At 37.9% G+C, this 16094-nt stretch overlaps 1 protein-coding gene across 1 annotated transcript; it reads left to right on the top strand.

Moving 5' to 3' along the window:
- Positions 1 to 1826: 1826 nt before the first annotated feature.
- Positions 1827 to 4153, top strand: LOC120291854 (receptor kinase-like protein Xa21). The gene is made up of 3 exons (XM_039309606.1): positions 1827 to 2042; positions 3173 to 3644; positions 3810 to 4153. Exons 1-3 carry the CDS (start codon positions 1827 to 1829, stop codon positions 4151 to 4153), a joined length of 1032 nt encoding a protein of 343 aa, XP_039165540.1.
- Positions 4154 to 16094: the final 11941 nt, after the last annotated feature.

Genomic DNA, 16094 nt, shown 5'->3' with positions numbered 1-16094 from the left:
AGGTACCCAATCGATAGAAAAGTCGGTCCAAAGGTGCCGATCGACTAGAATTGTGCAATCTGGTGGAATCACCCACACCTGATTACATGCCTCTGTCGAGTCGACCTATCTCCAATCTCTAATCAATTTTTAATTGTGTCGTAATGACCCTTGCAGATTAGCTCGGTCGAAAGATCGCTTCCTGGTCAAATTCTCGGGTCCGATGCATTAGAATTTCTTAATGGCTTCATCTGATAAACTAGTTTCTACATGAGTGGCCAACTCAAGGAAAAGAACTATACGCATGCCAACGAAATGCCCGTCTCAATTTATTGAAAATAGAATCGGAAAATCGGGATGTCACAACACCCATCCTGGCGCGTTAGGTGGTGGTGGCGGCAACATCCCCCTAAACACTCCGTCTCGGCGAACATGAACGGATAGGAACTCCTGGATGATTAGGCCCCCAGCCAGGCTCACATCGTACATAACCAGAACTCGCACTCGCACTCGCACAAAAGTCAATCCAGGGATGGTGACGCAGTCGATCTCCGTACATTCTACTTCTACATCCGATGGGAGGCCATAGAAGGTACCTCGTGTGACAGTAGGAAGCGGCATTTTTCTAATTTGAAATGTTGGTCCCCGAAGGGGTGAGTACAACCACTCAGCAGGTAAAGGAATCAAATAACCACTCAATGCATCATACAATACAATCACAACGTCATAGATGTCACTCATGCATTCAAGCATACTTACCTCGAAGCCATGCATATACCATCATACATCTTCATCACAATCATAACACATATATGCATATCATCATGCCACAGGTGATCATCATCATATCATATCATATATGCATATCATCATGCCATAAGTGATCATCATCGTATCATATCATATATGCATATCATCATGCCATATGTGATCATCATCATATCATATATGCATGATTCAATTTCCACTTTTAACTTTCAATTCGATCACCACATCACTCTTTTTCGGGATCATCAATTTTATTTCATACTTTACACTCGCACCCCATCCTGGCATCGCGAGAAAAACCTCTGACATTCAGCCATTTAAGGCCACCGGGCATCCGGCACCCCCACATTCCGAGCATCTTGCATCCCAACTGGCATCACGAGGCATCCCCTCGGGCAAAGACCTCTGAGGCTTCCGGCACCCAACCATTCCGAGCATCTTGAAACTCCCGAGGCCATCCGGCCATGTATCTCTATACATTCCGGGCATCCGGCACCCCCCATCCCGGGCATCCTGATACTCCCAGGGCATTATCATCCGCCACAAACAGTTTCCTCATTTATCATTGTTCATGTTTACCAATTTAGGTCTCAACTCAGCATGGCACATGATGTAATGGCAAACAAAATCACTTTCATCCTTTAATTTATACATGCATCATCAGTCATCATCATACATGTAGCAAGACACAATCATTCATAAAAATAAAATTTATGGAATTCGTACAATTTAGGATAATCCATTAATCATGCCTTTTTGAAATTTATTTAAATTCCAGCTTGTACCATTTTTGAAAATATTTAAATTAAATATCCATATGATTCTCAAAAATCATGAAATCAAGGCATGTGATAGACAAGACAATAAGATAATGATTTCATGAAAAACACATGGCCAATAGAGTTCCACACAAAAATTATAATTCACACAAATACAGCATGCAATTTCAGATAAAAGCAGAATGTGCAGTTTTTGAAATAATTCGATTAAAATACCCGAACGAGCTCCGAAAATTATGAAATTTTACCAGGCTATTGTCCTTGTCATTCAATCGTTTTCAAGGAAGCATTCCTTGAGACATGGACAGCTTGCAAAAGTTGCAGGTGCTCTATCTTGGTTTAAACAACCTGACTGGCACAATTCCTCGAACCATCGGTAACATGTCAAGCTTGCACTTCCTGGACGTACCATTTAACTATATTGGAGGTGACATTCCGAGTGAGATTGGCAAGTTGGTTAATCTGGAAGATCTGGGCCTCCAGAGAAATTTGTTGACAGGCAAAGTGCCTCAAGAGGTTTTTAATGTTTCTTCTCTACGACTTATTAGTTTGAGCTTCAATTCCCTCTCTGGAAACCTTTCCTCGGGTAGTGAACCAAGCCTTCCAAATTTGGAAGAACTCTATCTAACAGAAAATCGCTTTGGTGGCAACATCCCACAATGTATTTCGAATTTAACGAACCTAATTATTTTCAATGCCGTGAACAATCAACTCAGCGGACCCATACCCATGAGTATGGGCAACTTGAAGAACCTTAAAATATTTGAGATTGGAAACAATTAGCTAACAGGTGAGACTCATGGGTCAGAGCTTGGTTTTCTCTCTACCTTATCAAATTGCCAATCGCTGCAGTTCTTGAGACTGGACAGCAACCCGCTTCGCGGCTCCATACCAAAATCTGTCAACTTCTCCAGTTCCTTACAAATTTTATATGCTTCCAATTGTCAAATAAGAGGTCGCATTCCCGAGGAAATAGGTTTCTTGAAGAGCTTGACTTTCCTAGCATTGAGCAAATAACGATATAGACGGCAACATCCCATCATCAATTGGAGGACTAGAAAGCCTACAAAGGCTATATCTTGATAACAACCATCTTGAAGGACCGATCCCCGATGAGATATGCAACTTGACAAGTTTAGGAGAGTTGCAGCTCCAGCAAAATAGAATATCCGGATCGATCCCAAATTGCATTGGAAACCTCAGCAGCCTTCAAAAGTTGTTCGTAAGTTCGAATAACATGACATCGGTCATACCGGTTAGTTTGTGGAGCCTTCAAGACCTCATCTTCCTCAATCTATCACTCAATTCTTTCAATGGAGGGCTACCGTTTAGCATGGGGAAAATGAGAGCTATAAGCAGCATCGATCTTTCTTGGAATCGACTCACCGGCGCAATACCAAGTTCCATCCAGGAGTTTGAAAGCCTTGCTTCTCTCAACTTGTATAGGAACTCATTTCAAGGATCGATACCGCAATCAATCGGCAACCTCAAAGGATTGGATTTCCTCGACCTCTCCTACAATGAGTTGTTTGGCATGATACCTAAGTCCATGGAAGGACTTAGATAACTGCAAAATTTGAACTTGTCCTTTAATAAGCTATTAGGAGAAATTCCTAAAGGCGGGCCCTTTAAAAAATTTTCAGCAGGTCCCACCTTGCAAACTTTGCAAGTCCCACCTTGAAGGCGTCGCTGTCAAAGTACTGAATCTCCATATTGAAGGCGCCTTGAAAAGTTTTGACATAGAATGCGAGATTTTTCGCAAGATCCGGCACCGAAATCTCATCAAGGTGATTACCTCTTGCACAAATGCTAATCTGAGAGCTCTGGTGCTGCAATACATGCCCAATGGGAGTTTGGAGAAGTGGCTATACTCCAACAACTACAACTTAGGCATCCATCAACGAGTGAAGATAATGGTCAACGTCGCAACAGCAGTTGATTATCTCCACCATGGCCAATCGGAACCCATTGTGCATTGTGATTTGAAGCCTAGCAATGTTCTTCTAAATGAGGACTTGGTAGTGCAAGTCTGTGACTTTGGAATCGCAAAGATTTTGGCTGATAACAAGGTTGAAACACAAACTCGAACTCTCGTCACAGTTGGTTACATTGCTCCAGGTACATTTGTTGAATTTTAGCTAATTCAATCCTTTGATTGTGATTATAATGGTATAATATAATAGAGATATATTAACACTTGCCTCTCAATCTTATTACTTATGTCCTAGAAAGAAAAAATATCGATGGCTGATGTTTTTATTGCACAAACTATGATGCTTGCAGAGTACGGTTTGGAAGGAAAAGTCTCGACAAAAGGAGACGTCTACAGTTTCAGCATATTGTTGTTGGAAGTGATTACTAGGAAGAAGCCAACCGGTGAAACGTTTGATGCGAATATGAGCTTGAGGCAATGGGTAGGTGCAGCGATTCCAGATAGAATGCTTGATGTCATGGATAGTGAACTCCTTAGCACGAATCTTGAAGATCTGACACTTTTGGAACTCGAGAGCATAGTCTTATCAATCCTAGAGTTAGGACTAGAATGTTCAAAGGACTTGCCTGAGGAAAGAATGGACATGGAAACTGTCGTGGTTAAGCTCAACAAGATCAAGTTGTCACTTCCTTGACAAGAAAATAAGGTGCTGATCGTAGGATTTGGGCATAGTGTCATCTTAATTTGTACACGGCTATTTCGTTTCGATGGCAGTGTGTATGGATCTGAAATAAAATTCCTGAACTTCTTTTGAGCTTTCTGAGTCACACTCGTGTCGGACTATGGATGGCATAACACCTATGCTATGTTCTCCTAGTAGAAACATTGTCTTGAGAGTTGGTAGATTTGCCCGTGACAAACATTGTTTCCTTCAAACCAAGGCATGTGCTTAGGCTTTGGTAGGGCACACCAAGCTCGACGCCTTCTCGTGTCACGTCAAGCACAACTTATGTGCCTGGAGTGTCAAGCTGGGCAGGCCTGGCCTTTCCGACCCACATGCCAAGCCCGGACCAGCGCGTGTTTTGGTCAATTTCATCCCCTTTTCTGTTTTAAACATTTCCTTTATTTTCACAAAAAATACTAATAATTTATTTTGATAAAAAAAAAAATATTTTGATTTTTCCATATTGAAATTGTCGCTTGAATGATAGCCCAAAAATTCAAGAGAATACTTGCATAAAAGCGAAAGCAACTAAATGGAACAGACGGTAGCTTGGCCTTCAAAAACTAAAACTAAAACAAAATAGTTCTCCTAATCGATAGTAACAAGATTTTTTAATTGCATGGAGCGATAAAATATTCAGAGACATGTTTTTTAATTGTTATAATTATTTTCCAAAAAGCAAACATCAAATAGTATCTTCTTATAATTTCAATGATTAAACAAACATTTATTCAAAATTATAAAAGAAGAAGTTAAGAAAAGGATGAAACTAGTTGTTGCTCTATAGTAACGATGAAATATGATAGGCCTTTTCTTTTGTCTATAATCTCTTTCTTTGGCCTGTTTTCCATTGTTCTCTTTCAAGTGAAATTACATTAAAATATTAAAGTAATACGTAACTGACTGCGAAATGGGAAGTCAAAAAGTGAGATAAAACCCATTTGGACATAAATATGTAGATTAAGGGCATTTTTTGTTTTGAAAGGAAAAAAAATGTTATACAATATGAATATGAGAAAAAACTTATTATTATTGTTTTTTTCCCTTGAAATTCAGGTAGAATGATTAGAAGTCATCACTTATATACAAGAAAAGTTTCATCCGAGCAGTATTACAACAAGATGGGATATCCAAACATCAATTCATTTTGAACTTCACATTTTCTTTCTCAAGAGATCTACTAAGTGATGGTTGCTCATGGTCACTTCAATCTTCTAGCTATGAACCGTTGCCTTGTGTCATTCTTCTTTCACTAATATTTAATTGATGGTGGGTCATGCAGTGCCTTGCCCTTACGTAATCTGGGTTTTCAGTTTCAAGAGTAAAAGGTGAAAATCATAAGCAAAATGCAGTTTCTGAAAAATCCGTCCCATAGTCTATGGCTTAGGGTCTTCCCATTCATAGGTTGGAGTGAGCCATAATGATCTTAATGCCTAAATTCTGATGTCATGGGGAAATCAAATGATAACCTAGAGGTCAAGTGACTCGTAAACATCAAATTTATAGGTTCGTTGGTTCGATTATGCATCTAGAAGGGGAAAATTACCAAAAAAGTCCTAAACCTATTGCAATTGTGCCAATTCAATCCTAAACTTTTTTTTTTGGCCAATTTAGTCCTAAACCTTTTGTTTTTGTTCCAGTTCAGTCCATCCGGCCATGCATAGTTGGAAAAATCTGATGTGGCATTCTAGTCAGCGCCGGTCGGCGTTGCCGACGCTGACATGGCACCGGAGAGCAAAACGTCGTCGTTTTGCTTTTAAAAAAAAAAAGCCAAAGAGAAAAGGCAGAAGAGAAAGTCGTGCGGCTGCTCCTTGCTTCTTTCCAAAATCATCTAAAAACCCTAGAGAGATCTCCTCCGAAATTCTTGTAGATTTTGAGTTGATTTGATCTCATATTGCGATTTCCTCGATATCCTTCGTGAATCAAGCCCCTTTTTGGCCAACGCCATTGTTCGTCGCTTCTTGCCCGAATCGAGAAGGCCTGAAGACCCAAAGACCTGATTTGGCCACAACTTGACCCAATTCGTTCGTTGCTACAATTGAGAAGACGAGAGACCCGAAGACCCAAAGACTCAATTCGCCCACAACTTGACCCGATTCGTTCATCCATAGCAAACACAAGCAAGTGAGGTGGTCCCAATTTGATTGTGTTGTCGGCAAGTGGTGAGCTACGTGGTCGTGAAGTCAATCAAAATCTGTCAAAAGGTATATTGTCGTGGTCCTAAAGTATGTTTTGTCTCCATGTTTGTCTTTGTCGTGTTCCCAAATTATTTTTTCTCTATGATTGTCTTTGTCGTGTTCCCAAATTATCTTATTTCTTCGCCTTCGTTGAACAAACCAACCGTTTGGTTTTAAACTGAAAGTAGATCAGTGATTCTGAGCAAATTAACTTCAAAGTTTATGCATAGAAGTACACTCTTCAGCCGCCTAAACAATGAAACTATTGTCAAAAATCCTGAAAAGCCAAAAGACGATATCCATGGAAGTGATGGTAGGAAAGAATTGAGATAATATGAAGTAACATTCTAAAATTAAAGCCTTGTGAGCCATGCTGCTTGTAATACATTGACCTGCTATATCTATATACAAAAACCTAGCATCATGGTCTTTTTTCTCCTTCATTAGTTGCAAAAAAACAAGATCACGTCTACTATGGGAGAAAATTTTCTTTTATCAGCCCTAAGATTTTTGGCATCGGCTTCAAGTAGCTAGACAAACCAAATATCTAACTTGAAAGCAAACTAATTTTATGCCAATATTCACCTTGAATTCTCATAGCATAGGTACTAGATATTAATTGAACTAGTTAATTCCTATAAATTAGAGAGAAATTTCATTTGTAATTATGAGACGGGAAGGATTTCGCACTTATGCTCAAGTCAAACTCTTTATATTTATTTAGCACTTTTGGCCATTCATGTTAAAATCTCCATTATGTGGCTTCTTACAACATATATTGCGCTCTTTTGTATAGGGTTGAGATGAGCGACAAGTCGGCATGGGCTTGCCTTTTCCATGGTGGAAATTTTTACCGTCGCCCAATGCTTGAATATGTTGAGGGTAAGATTGATTTGGTAAAAATTGATATCGGTTCAAGGAGCTATGAAAGCTTCATTAGAGATATTGAGAAAGGGGTAAATTGTACATTTGAAAAACTTTAGTTTAAGTTTCCTAGAAAGTCTCTAGAAGATGGGTTGAGATATATATGGAATGAGAGCAATGTCATTGATTTACTTTTCAGTTATTTGCATCGTGAGTTAATTGAGATATATGGAGAAAATTTTGCAATCGATGAGGCAGTTGAGGGTGATGGTCAAGGGGTTGGTGTGGGTGTGGGTGTGGGTGTGGGTGAGGGTGAGGGTGAGGGTGAGGGTGAGGGTGAGAGTGCTAGTACAAGTGAGGGTTTTGGTCACGGGGGTGGTGAGGGTGAGGATGCTTGCCCAAGTGAGAGTGTTGGTCAAGGGATTAGTGTGGGTGCTCGTAATGATATTGGTTTAGCAAATGAGACAATTATTGAGCACGGGGATGACTTAGATCCTAATGACTTAGTTGATGAAGGTAATTTTATTGACATAGAGGGGGATATTCAAGATGACGACAATGATGATGAGACAAATTTTCTTGGCGATGTAAGATTTTGGACTGATGATGATGATATTGATAATGAAGAGCTTCTAGAAGAAAGGCAGAATATAATTGAGTTTCGTGGGAGGGTTACAAAGGATTTGATTATAGGGGAACCATCCGCAGTATTAGTATCATCTCAACCATTAGATGTGAATAGTGGAGTTGATGCTGAAGCTGGTTACGAGACGGAGTATTATGATACAGATGCCTATGACAGTTTGGGGTCTGATGTAGAGGGAGAAGATGATTTTACTAGAAAAAGAAGTAGGTTTCCAAGATGTAATCCTAATTGTGCTGTGCCTGTGTTTACTGTGGCTATGACATTTGATAGTAGTAGCCAATTCAAAGATGCTTTGAAAAAGTACTCAGTGACTGAACGTAGAGAGATAAAATTTACAAAGAATGATAAGAAATTTGTTAGAGCAAAATGTGTTAATGAGAGTTGTCCTTGGAAGATTTCTGGCTCTGTTGATGCTTGTTCCGGATCATTTCATGTCAAGACCTTACATTCAGAGCATACTTGTAGCATTTGCTTCAAAAATAGGAGGGTGACAAGTTCTTGGTTGGCAAATCATTATCTTCCTACAATAAAAGCAATGCCAACTATTAAAGCTATTGCTTTCAAGGAATTAATCAAGGAACAATTGGGTTTAGATGTAAGTATAGTTCAATGTACGAAGGCTAAGTTGTTTGCTTATAAAGTGTTGATGGGAAACTTTAAGAAGGAATATGCAAAATTGTGGGATTATGCAGAGGAGCTTAGGGAGAAAAATCCTGGGAGTACTATTACATTGAAGGTTGAAAAGCCAGATATGCACTCCAAGGCATTGTTTGAAAGAATGTATATTTGCTTTGCTGCTTGTAAGAAAGGGTTCCTTAGTGGATGTAGGCAAGTTGTGGGGTTAGATGGTTGTTTCTTGAAAGGAATTTGTCAAGGTCAAATCTTATGTGCTATTGGAAGGGATGCAAATGATCAGATGTTCCCAATTGCTTGGGCGGTTGTCAGAGTTGAGAGTAGCGACACCTGGACATGGTTCTTAAGAAATTTGATGTATGATCTTAATATTTTTGACACATATGGACGAGGTTGGGTCATAATTAGCGACAAACAAAAGGTGAGTTCTTTAATTAATTTTTATTTGTTATACTTCTTAAATAGCCACATTTATAAGATACATTTTACATTGCAATCATTTTTTGGGGGCCTTATAGGAGCTGTGGCTGATTTACTACCTGCAGCTGAGCATAGGATGTGTGCTAGACACATCTATGCTAATTGGAGCAAGAAACATAAGGGAATACAAATGCAAAGACTATTTTGGTAGTGTGCTAAGAGCAATACTAGGACGGAGTATGATGAACACTATCAGGCATTGAAGAAAATTAGTCCTTGTGCATATCATGATCTGGTGCAAACAGAGCCAAAACACTGGTGTAAGGCTTTCTTTAATACTGATGTGAAATGTGACATTGTTGACAATAACTTATGCGAAGCATTCAATGGAAAAATTATACATGCTAGGTGTAAGTCCATATATAGTATATTGGAGGAAATGCGGATAATGATAATGACAAGGATGCATAGACAGAGGGATGCATGTGCTAAGTGGAAAAGAAATTGTGGTTCAAGAATCATAAAAAAAAAAGAAGAAGAAGAAAATAGAATTGGTGCAACATACTGTCAAGTGATATGGAATGGTGATGCTGGATATGAGGTAATGGATAAGGGTGACAAATATGTAGTGGATGTATTCAAGAGAGATTGCTCTTGTAGAAAATGGCAACTTACTAGCATCCCTTGTCCTCATGCAATTTCTGATATAAATCATAGGCAAGAGGATGCATATAATTATATTGATGAATGTTATAAGAAGGCCAAGTTCTTAGTTGCATATGAAAACATGATGATGCCAATTCGATGAGAGAGATTTTGGAAAAAGACTCATAGGGAGTCGCCTGAACCACTTCCATCCCGGGTGAAGCGCGGTAGACGTAAACAGAAAAGATCAAGAGAAGAAGGTGAGGTGGCAAGTGGAACTAAGATGTCGAGGATAGGAATGAAGATGACGTGTTGAACTTGCTCGAAGACGGGACACAATAGTTCAACTTGTCCAATTAATAGGCCTACATCTTCCCAAACACAATTTTCAAGACAAAAAAAAAATCCGGTTAGTACTTCCATTTCTATTATGTCATGTTTGTTTTGTCAATAATACTTTAAAAGAATATATTCTTTGTAGGTTCAGAGATGTACAAATAAAAATGCAAGTGGCAGTGCTGGTAGCTCTACTAGTATGGATCCTCCTACTAATGTCAATAGCACAAGCGTTAGAAGTTATTCGAAGAGACAAAAGTGACAACATTTGGGAATATCTTTTGTAATAATTGGTTCAGTGAAGTGGTTTTGATCAATTTGTTCTTTTCATTGATGATGGCATCAATTAAGTAGGGTTGCGATGTATCTTTTTGATTTGTCTTATATGGCCATTTGCATAACGGTTGGGATTAGTGAGATGATTTGCTTTTGAACCATCTTATTCTAGTAAAATGGGTTTATTCATCTATTTTTTACTTGAATAATGTATAGCTAGTGTTTGTTCGTGAAGTAATGAGATTGTGCATGCTATCATTTGCTCTTTTATACCTTTTCCAGGATGTGGTGCAATTGTGAGTGCCCCACATAAAAAGTCCATTTCAATTTAAAAGAAAAACGAAACCATTCTCCCTAGAAAACAAAAAACTTGTAGCTGAGCACATACGAATTTATTTCCGAAAGTTTTAAAGAAAAAAAAGAACAGTTGGCCAAGTTTATTTAAAAAATGGTTGTTGGGCAAAAAAAAATAAAAATGAGGTGTCGAGATTGGATGCCAAATTTTATTTTCCTAATAAGACAATGAGGTTTTAAATTAGGTGCATGCAAAGTTTGATGAAATAATTTTGAGTACGGGAGCACGCAATTTATTTCCGAAAGCTTTAAAAAAAAAAAAAAAGATGGCCAAGTTTATTTCAAAAAGGTTTGTTGGGCAAGAAATTAACAAAAAAAATGAGGTGTCGAGTTTGGATGCCAAATTTTATTTTCCTAATAAGACAATGAGGTTTTAAACTAGGTGCGTGCAAAGTTTGATAAAATAATTTTGAGTACGGGAGCACGTATGAATTTATTTCCGAAAGCTCTAAATAAAAAAAAAAAAAGTTGACCAAGTTTATTTCAAAAAAGGTTGTTGGGCAAAAAAAAAATGAAGTGTCGGGTTTGGATGCCAAATTTATTTTCCCAATAAGATAATGAGGTTTTAAACTAGGTGCATGCAAAGTTTGATGGAATAATTTTGAGTACGGGAGCACGTACGAATTTATTTCCGAGAGCTTTAAAGAAAAAAAAAAAAAGTTGGCCAAGTTTATTTCTAAAAGGGTTGTTGGGCAAGAAATAGAAAAAAAAATGAGGTGTCGGGTTTGGATCCCAAATTTTATTTTCCCAATAAGATAATGAGGTTTTAAACTAGGTGCGTGCAAATTTTGATGGAATAATTTTGAGTACGGGAGTACATACGAATTTATTTCCGAGAGCTTTAAAGAAAAAAATATATAACAGTTGGCCAAGTTTATTTCTAAAAGGGTTGTTGGGCAAGAAATAAAAAAAAAATGAGGTGTCGGGTTTGGATCCCAAATTTTATTTTCCCAATAAAACAACGAGGTTTTAAACTAGGTGCATGCAAAGTTTGATAGAATAATTTTGAGTACAGGAGCATATACGAATTTATTTCCGAAAGTTTAAAGAAAAAGAAAAGTTTGGCCAAGTTTATTTCAAAATGGGTTCTTGAGCAAGAAATAAAGAAAAAAAATAAGGTGTCGGGTTTGGATGCCAAATTTTATTTTCCCAATAAAACAATGAGGTTTTAAATTAGGTGCGTGCAAAGTTTGATGGAATAATTTTGAGTACGGGAGCACGTACGAATTTATTTCCGAAAGCTTTAAAGAAAAAAAAATTGGCCAAGTTTATTTCAAAAGGGTTGTTGGGCAAGAAATTAAAAAAAAAAAAAGGTGTCGGGTTTGGATGCAAAAATTTATTTTCTCAATAAGGTAATGAGATTTTAAACTAGGTGCGTGCAAAGTTTGATGGAATAATTTTGAGTACAGGAGCACGTATGAATTTATTTCCAAAAGCTTTAAAGAAAAAAAAAAAAAAAGTTGGGCAAGTTTATTTCAAAAATGGTTGTTCGGCAAGAAATAAAAAAAATGAGGTGTCGGGTTTGGATGCCAAATTTTATTTTCCCAATAAGACAATGAGGTTTTAAACTAGGTGCGTGCAAAGTTTGATAAAATAATTTTGAGTACGGGAGCACGTATGAATTTATTTCCGAAAGCTCTAAATAAAAAAAAAAAGTTGACCAAGTTTATTTCAAAAAAGGTTGTTGGGCAAAAAAAAAATGAAGTGTCGGGTTTGGATGCCAAATTTATTTTCCCAATAAGATAATGAGGTTTTAAACTAGGTGCATGCAAAGTTTGATGGAATAATTTTGAGTACGGGAGCACGTACGAATTTATTTCCGAGAGCTTTAAAGAAAAAAAAAAGTTGGCCAAGTTTATTTCTAAAAGGGTTGTTGGGCAAGAAATAGAAAAAAAAAATGAGGTGTCGGGTTTGGATCCCAAATTTTATTTTCCCAATAAGATAATGAGGTTTTAAACTAGGTGCGTGCAAATTTTGATGGAATAATTTTGAATACGGGAGTACATACGAATTTATTTTCGAAAGCTTTAAAGAAAAAAAAATATAGAACAGTTGGCCAAGTTTATTTCTAAAAGGGTTGTTGGGCAAGAAATAAAAAAAATGAGGTGTCGGGTTTGGATCCCAAATTTTATTTTCCCAATAAAACAACGAGGTTTTAAACTAGGTGCATGCAAAGTTTGATAGAATAATTTTGAGTACAGGAGCATATACGAATTTATTTCCGAAAGCTTTAAAGAAAAAGAAAAGTTGGCCAAGTTTATTTCAAAAAGGGTTGTTGGGCAAGAAATAAAAAAAAATAAGGTGTCGGGTTTGGATGCCAAATTTTATTTTCCCAATAAAACAATGAGGTTTTAAATTAGGTGCGTGCAAAGTTTGATGGAATAATTTTGAGTACGGGAGCACGTACGAATTTATTTCCGAAAGCTTTAAAGAAAAAAAAAAAAAATTGGCCAAGTTTATTTCAAAAGGGTTGTTGGGCAAGAAATTAAAAAAAAAAAAAAGAGGTGTCGGGTTTGGATGCAAAAATTTATTTTCTCAATAAGGTAATGAGATTTTAAACTAGGTGCGTGCAAAGTTTGATGGAATAATTTTGAGTACAGGAGCACGTACGAATTTATTTCCGAAAGCTTTAAAGAAAAAAAAAGTTGGGCAAGTTTATTTCAAAAATGGTTGTTCGGCAAGAAATAAAAAAAAAATGAGGTGTCGGGTTTGGATGCCAAATTTTATTTTCCCAATAAGACAATGAGGTTTTAAACTAGGTGCGTGGAAAGTTTGATGGAATAATTTTGAGTACGCGGGTACGTACGAATTTATTTCTGAAAGCTTTAAAGAAAAAAAAAGTTGGCCAAGTTTATTTCAAAAGGGTTGTTGGGCAAGAAATAAAGAAAAAATGAGGTGTCGGGTTTGGACGCAAAAATTTATTTTCTCAATAAGACAATGAGGTTTTAAACTAGGTGCGTACAAAATTTGATGGAATAATTTTGAGTACGGGAGCACATACGAATTTATTTCTGAAAGCTTTAAAGAAAAAAAAAGTTGGCCAAGTTTATTTCAAAAAGGGTTATTGGGTAAGAAATAATAAAAAAAAAAAGAGGTGTTGGGTTTGGATGCCAAATTTTATTTTCCCAATAAAACAATGAGGTTTTAAACTAGGTGCGTGCAAAGTTTGATGGAATAATTTTGAGTACGGAAGAACATACGAATTTATTTCCAAAAGCTTTAAAGAAAAAAAAGAATAGGAAAAATAAGACTACAAGTGAAAAGGTATTGAATATGCCTCTGTAAGCTCTTCTGCATTCACTCGCAAATCACAAGGTCATTTGCTACAAATACAAAGCATGAATTGCAATAAATAAACATTATAACAAATTGGGTGTGGCAGATCTAATGGCGATAGATACAACCCTAACTATACTCCAACAGAAAACCATAATGTATTTGTGCTTCCTCACTTGCTCGATAACTGGCTCCTTCAATGGACAGTGTGTCTCATTACAATTCCAAATCTAATTCTCCATCTAGAACTGAGTGGAAGTTCTGTCTAAGGGTAGGCAAAACTCTCACAAAGGAGTTTGCTAAAAAATTGTCCATTTTCATGCTTGACTCGGTGATCTTACATCAACAAGGCTAAGGTAAATTAATCCACTATCAGCTGTTTTCGGTGCAGTTTGCGTCTGTACCATGTTGGGTGCAATGACGATACCCAACAGAGTGACGAAATTCTCGAATCTCTTTAGAACCATTGTTACTTGCCTGCAACAACCGTTCATCCTCCTCATAAATCAAATACGGTGCCTTGCCTACCTCTCTCGACGGCAACTTCACGGCCCCCTTCAGAACATGATGCTCCTAGCCTTGAACATCTATTTTGACGAGAAGAACTGGTTTTGACTCTGGTATCACTTCGTCTAGTGGGATGGACCTTATTTGAAGTTCTATTTCTTCATTGGACTTGAATGCCAACTTGGCACCGGCTGATGAGACAGCAGTGTTGTCGAGCTGGCCAACCAACTGAAAACATCAGTTAGCGTGGACATGATTAGCACAACAAAAAGCATAGTCAGATACCAACAATAAAAGAATAATTGTGCTCTCAATCTTCTTATAAGAATGACTGCATCAATATCGAGAATTCAAAACATGATCAGATCATATGACATCTGGGACTGGAAGGAGCTAATGCAGATTGAATTCAAAACATGATCATATCATATGACATCTGTGCTCATGGATGATATATACAAAGTCCCTCCAAGTATAATATAAAATCCACAACATAGGCAGGCCAAATTTGCTGCAATTGCAATGAGATTTAGGTGATCCAAACGAGCTTTGGAAAATCTGAACGAGAAGTATATTAGGAACTCCATATACCTAACAAACTTTGTCAATCTGAACCAAAGGCAGCAACTCAAAAGTAATATATTCTTCCAAAATGAGCCAAAAGCAGCAACTCAAAGCAATATATTCTTCCCAAATGAGCCAAAAGCAGCAACAATACCAAAAATTCTAGGCAAGATAGAGACATTCTACGCGAGACCATCCACAAACTCATGTTAGCAATTTGCCCAGCCATCCAGTTCAACAACCACAAACCCATTACTACGTCAAACCCATGTCAACGAAATTTAAAATAAAATTCAAGTGAAATCAAGACAACATAAATATAAAGCACCGCAATTTCAAGAAGACAATCAAGGCGTTTAGTGAGCATCAAGCAAGCAGGCGAATCTAAGCAAGCGTCGAATGTAGGCATCGAGTGAGCATCGGATGAAGATGTTGGGTGAGTCGAGCGTCGGATGGAGGCGTCGAGCTGACGCACACGTTGGATGGAGACGTCAAGCGGCGTCGGCGGAAGGATTGGATGGAGGCTTCGAATAGAGGCATTGGGCGGCGTTGGCTGGAGGGTTGGACGGAGGCGTCGAGCGAGGCGTTGGGCAAGCGGAGGCCAAAGCGTTTCGACGGAGGTGTTGAACGGAGGCATCCACCAAGAATCAATGTTAGGCACCATGAATCAAGGGAAGATCCTCTCAATTTAGGGTTCCCTGCTTGATTTTGGGAAAGAACCCAGCCAACCCCACGCCCTTTTCTCTTCACGCCCTTTTCTCTTCTGCCTTTTCCCTTTGGCTTTTTTTTTTTTTTTTAAAGCAAAACGACGACGTTTGCTCTCCGGTCTCATGTCGGCGCGAACGCCGACCGGCGCCGACTAGAATGCCACATTAGATTTTTCTGACTATGCATGGCCAAATGGACTGAATTGGAATAAAAACAAAAGGTTTAGGACTAAATTGGCCAAAAAAAAAAATTTTAGGACTGAATTGGCACAATTGCAACAGGTTTAGGACTTTTTTGGTAATTTTTCCCATCTAGAAGGGTGAGCATCCTTATGTCACCCTTTCATACCACATTCTCTCGAGTTTTGAAAACTAAAAAATCCGTTATCAGCGTTAACTGCAACCATCACATCATGTGACAATTAAGAAGTTGATTGCATCAAAGACATTTATTCAGGGCAAACTTGGTACCGCCCACATGATGAGTTGCATAAAAATCACTTTCT

This window comes from Eucalyptus grandis, chromosome 3 (assembly GCF_016545825.1).
Source record: "Eucalyptus grandis isolate ANBG69807.140 chromosome 3, ASM1654582v1, whole genome shotgun sequence".
In the NCBI taxonomy this organism is placed as follows: Eukaryota; Viridiplantae; Streptophyta; class Magnoliopsida; order Myrtales; family Myrtaceae; genus Eucalyptus; species Eucalyptus grandis.
This window is presented reverse-complemented; position numbering and strand designations above follow the sequence as displayed.

Bases quoted from the DNA above. Each gene is read 5' to 3' on its own strand.
- LOC120291854 (XM_039309606.1), top strand. From the start codon at position 1,827: ATGGACAGCTTGCAAAAGTTGCAGGTGCTCTATCTTGGTTTAAACAAC. The intron at 2,043-3,172 runs GTTTTTAATGTT...AATTTTCAGCAG, and splicing joins CAGGCAAAGTGCCTCAAGAG to GTCCCACCTTGCAAACTTTG. The intron at 3,645-3,809 runs GTACATTTGTTG...TGATGCTTGCAG, and splicing joins AGTTGGTTACATTGCTCCAG to AGTACGGTTTGGAAGGAAAA.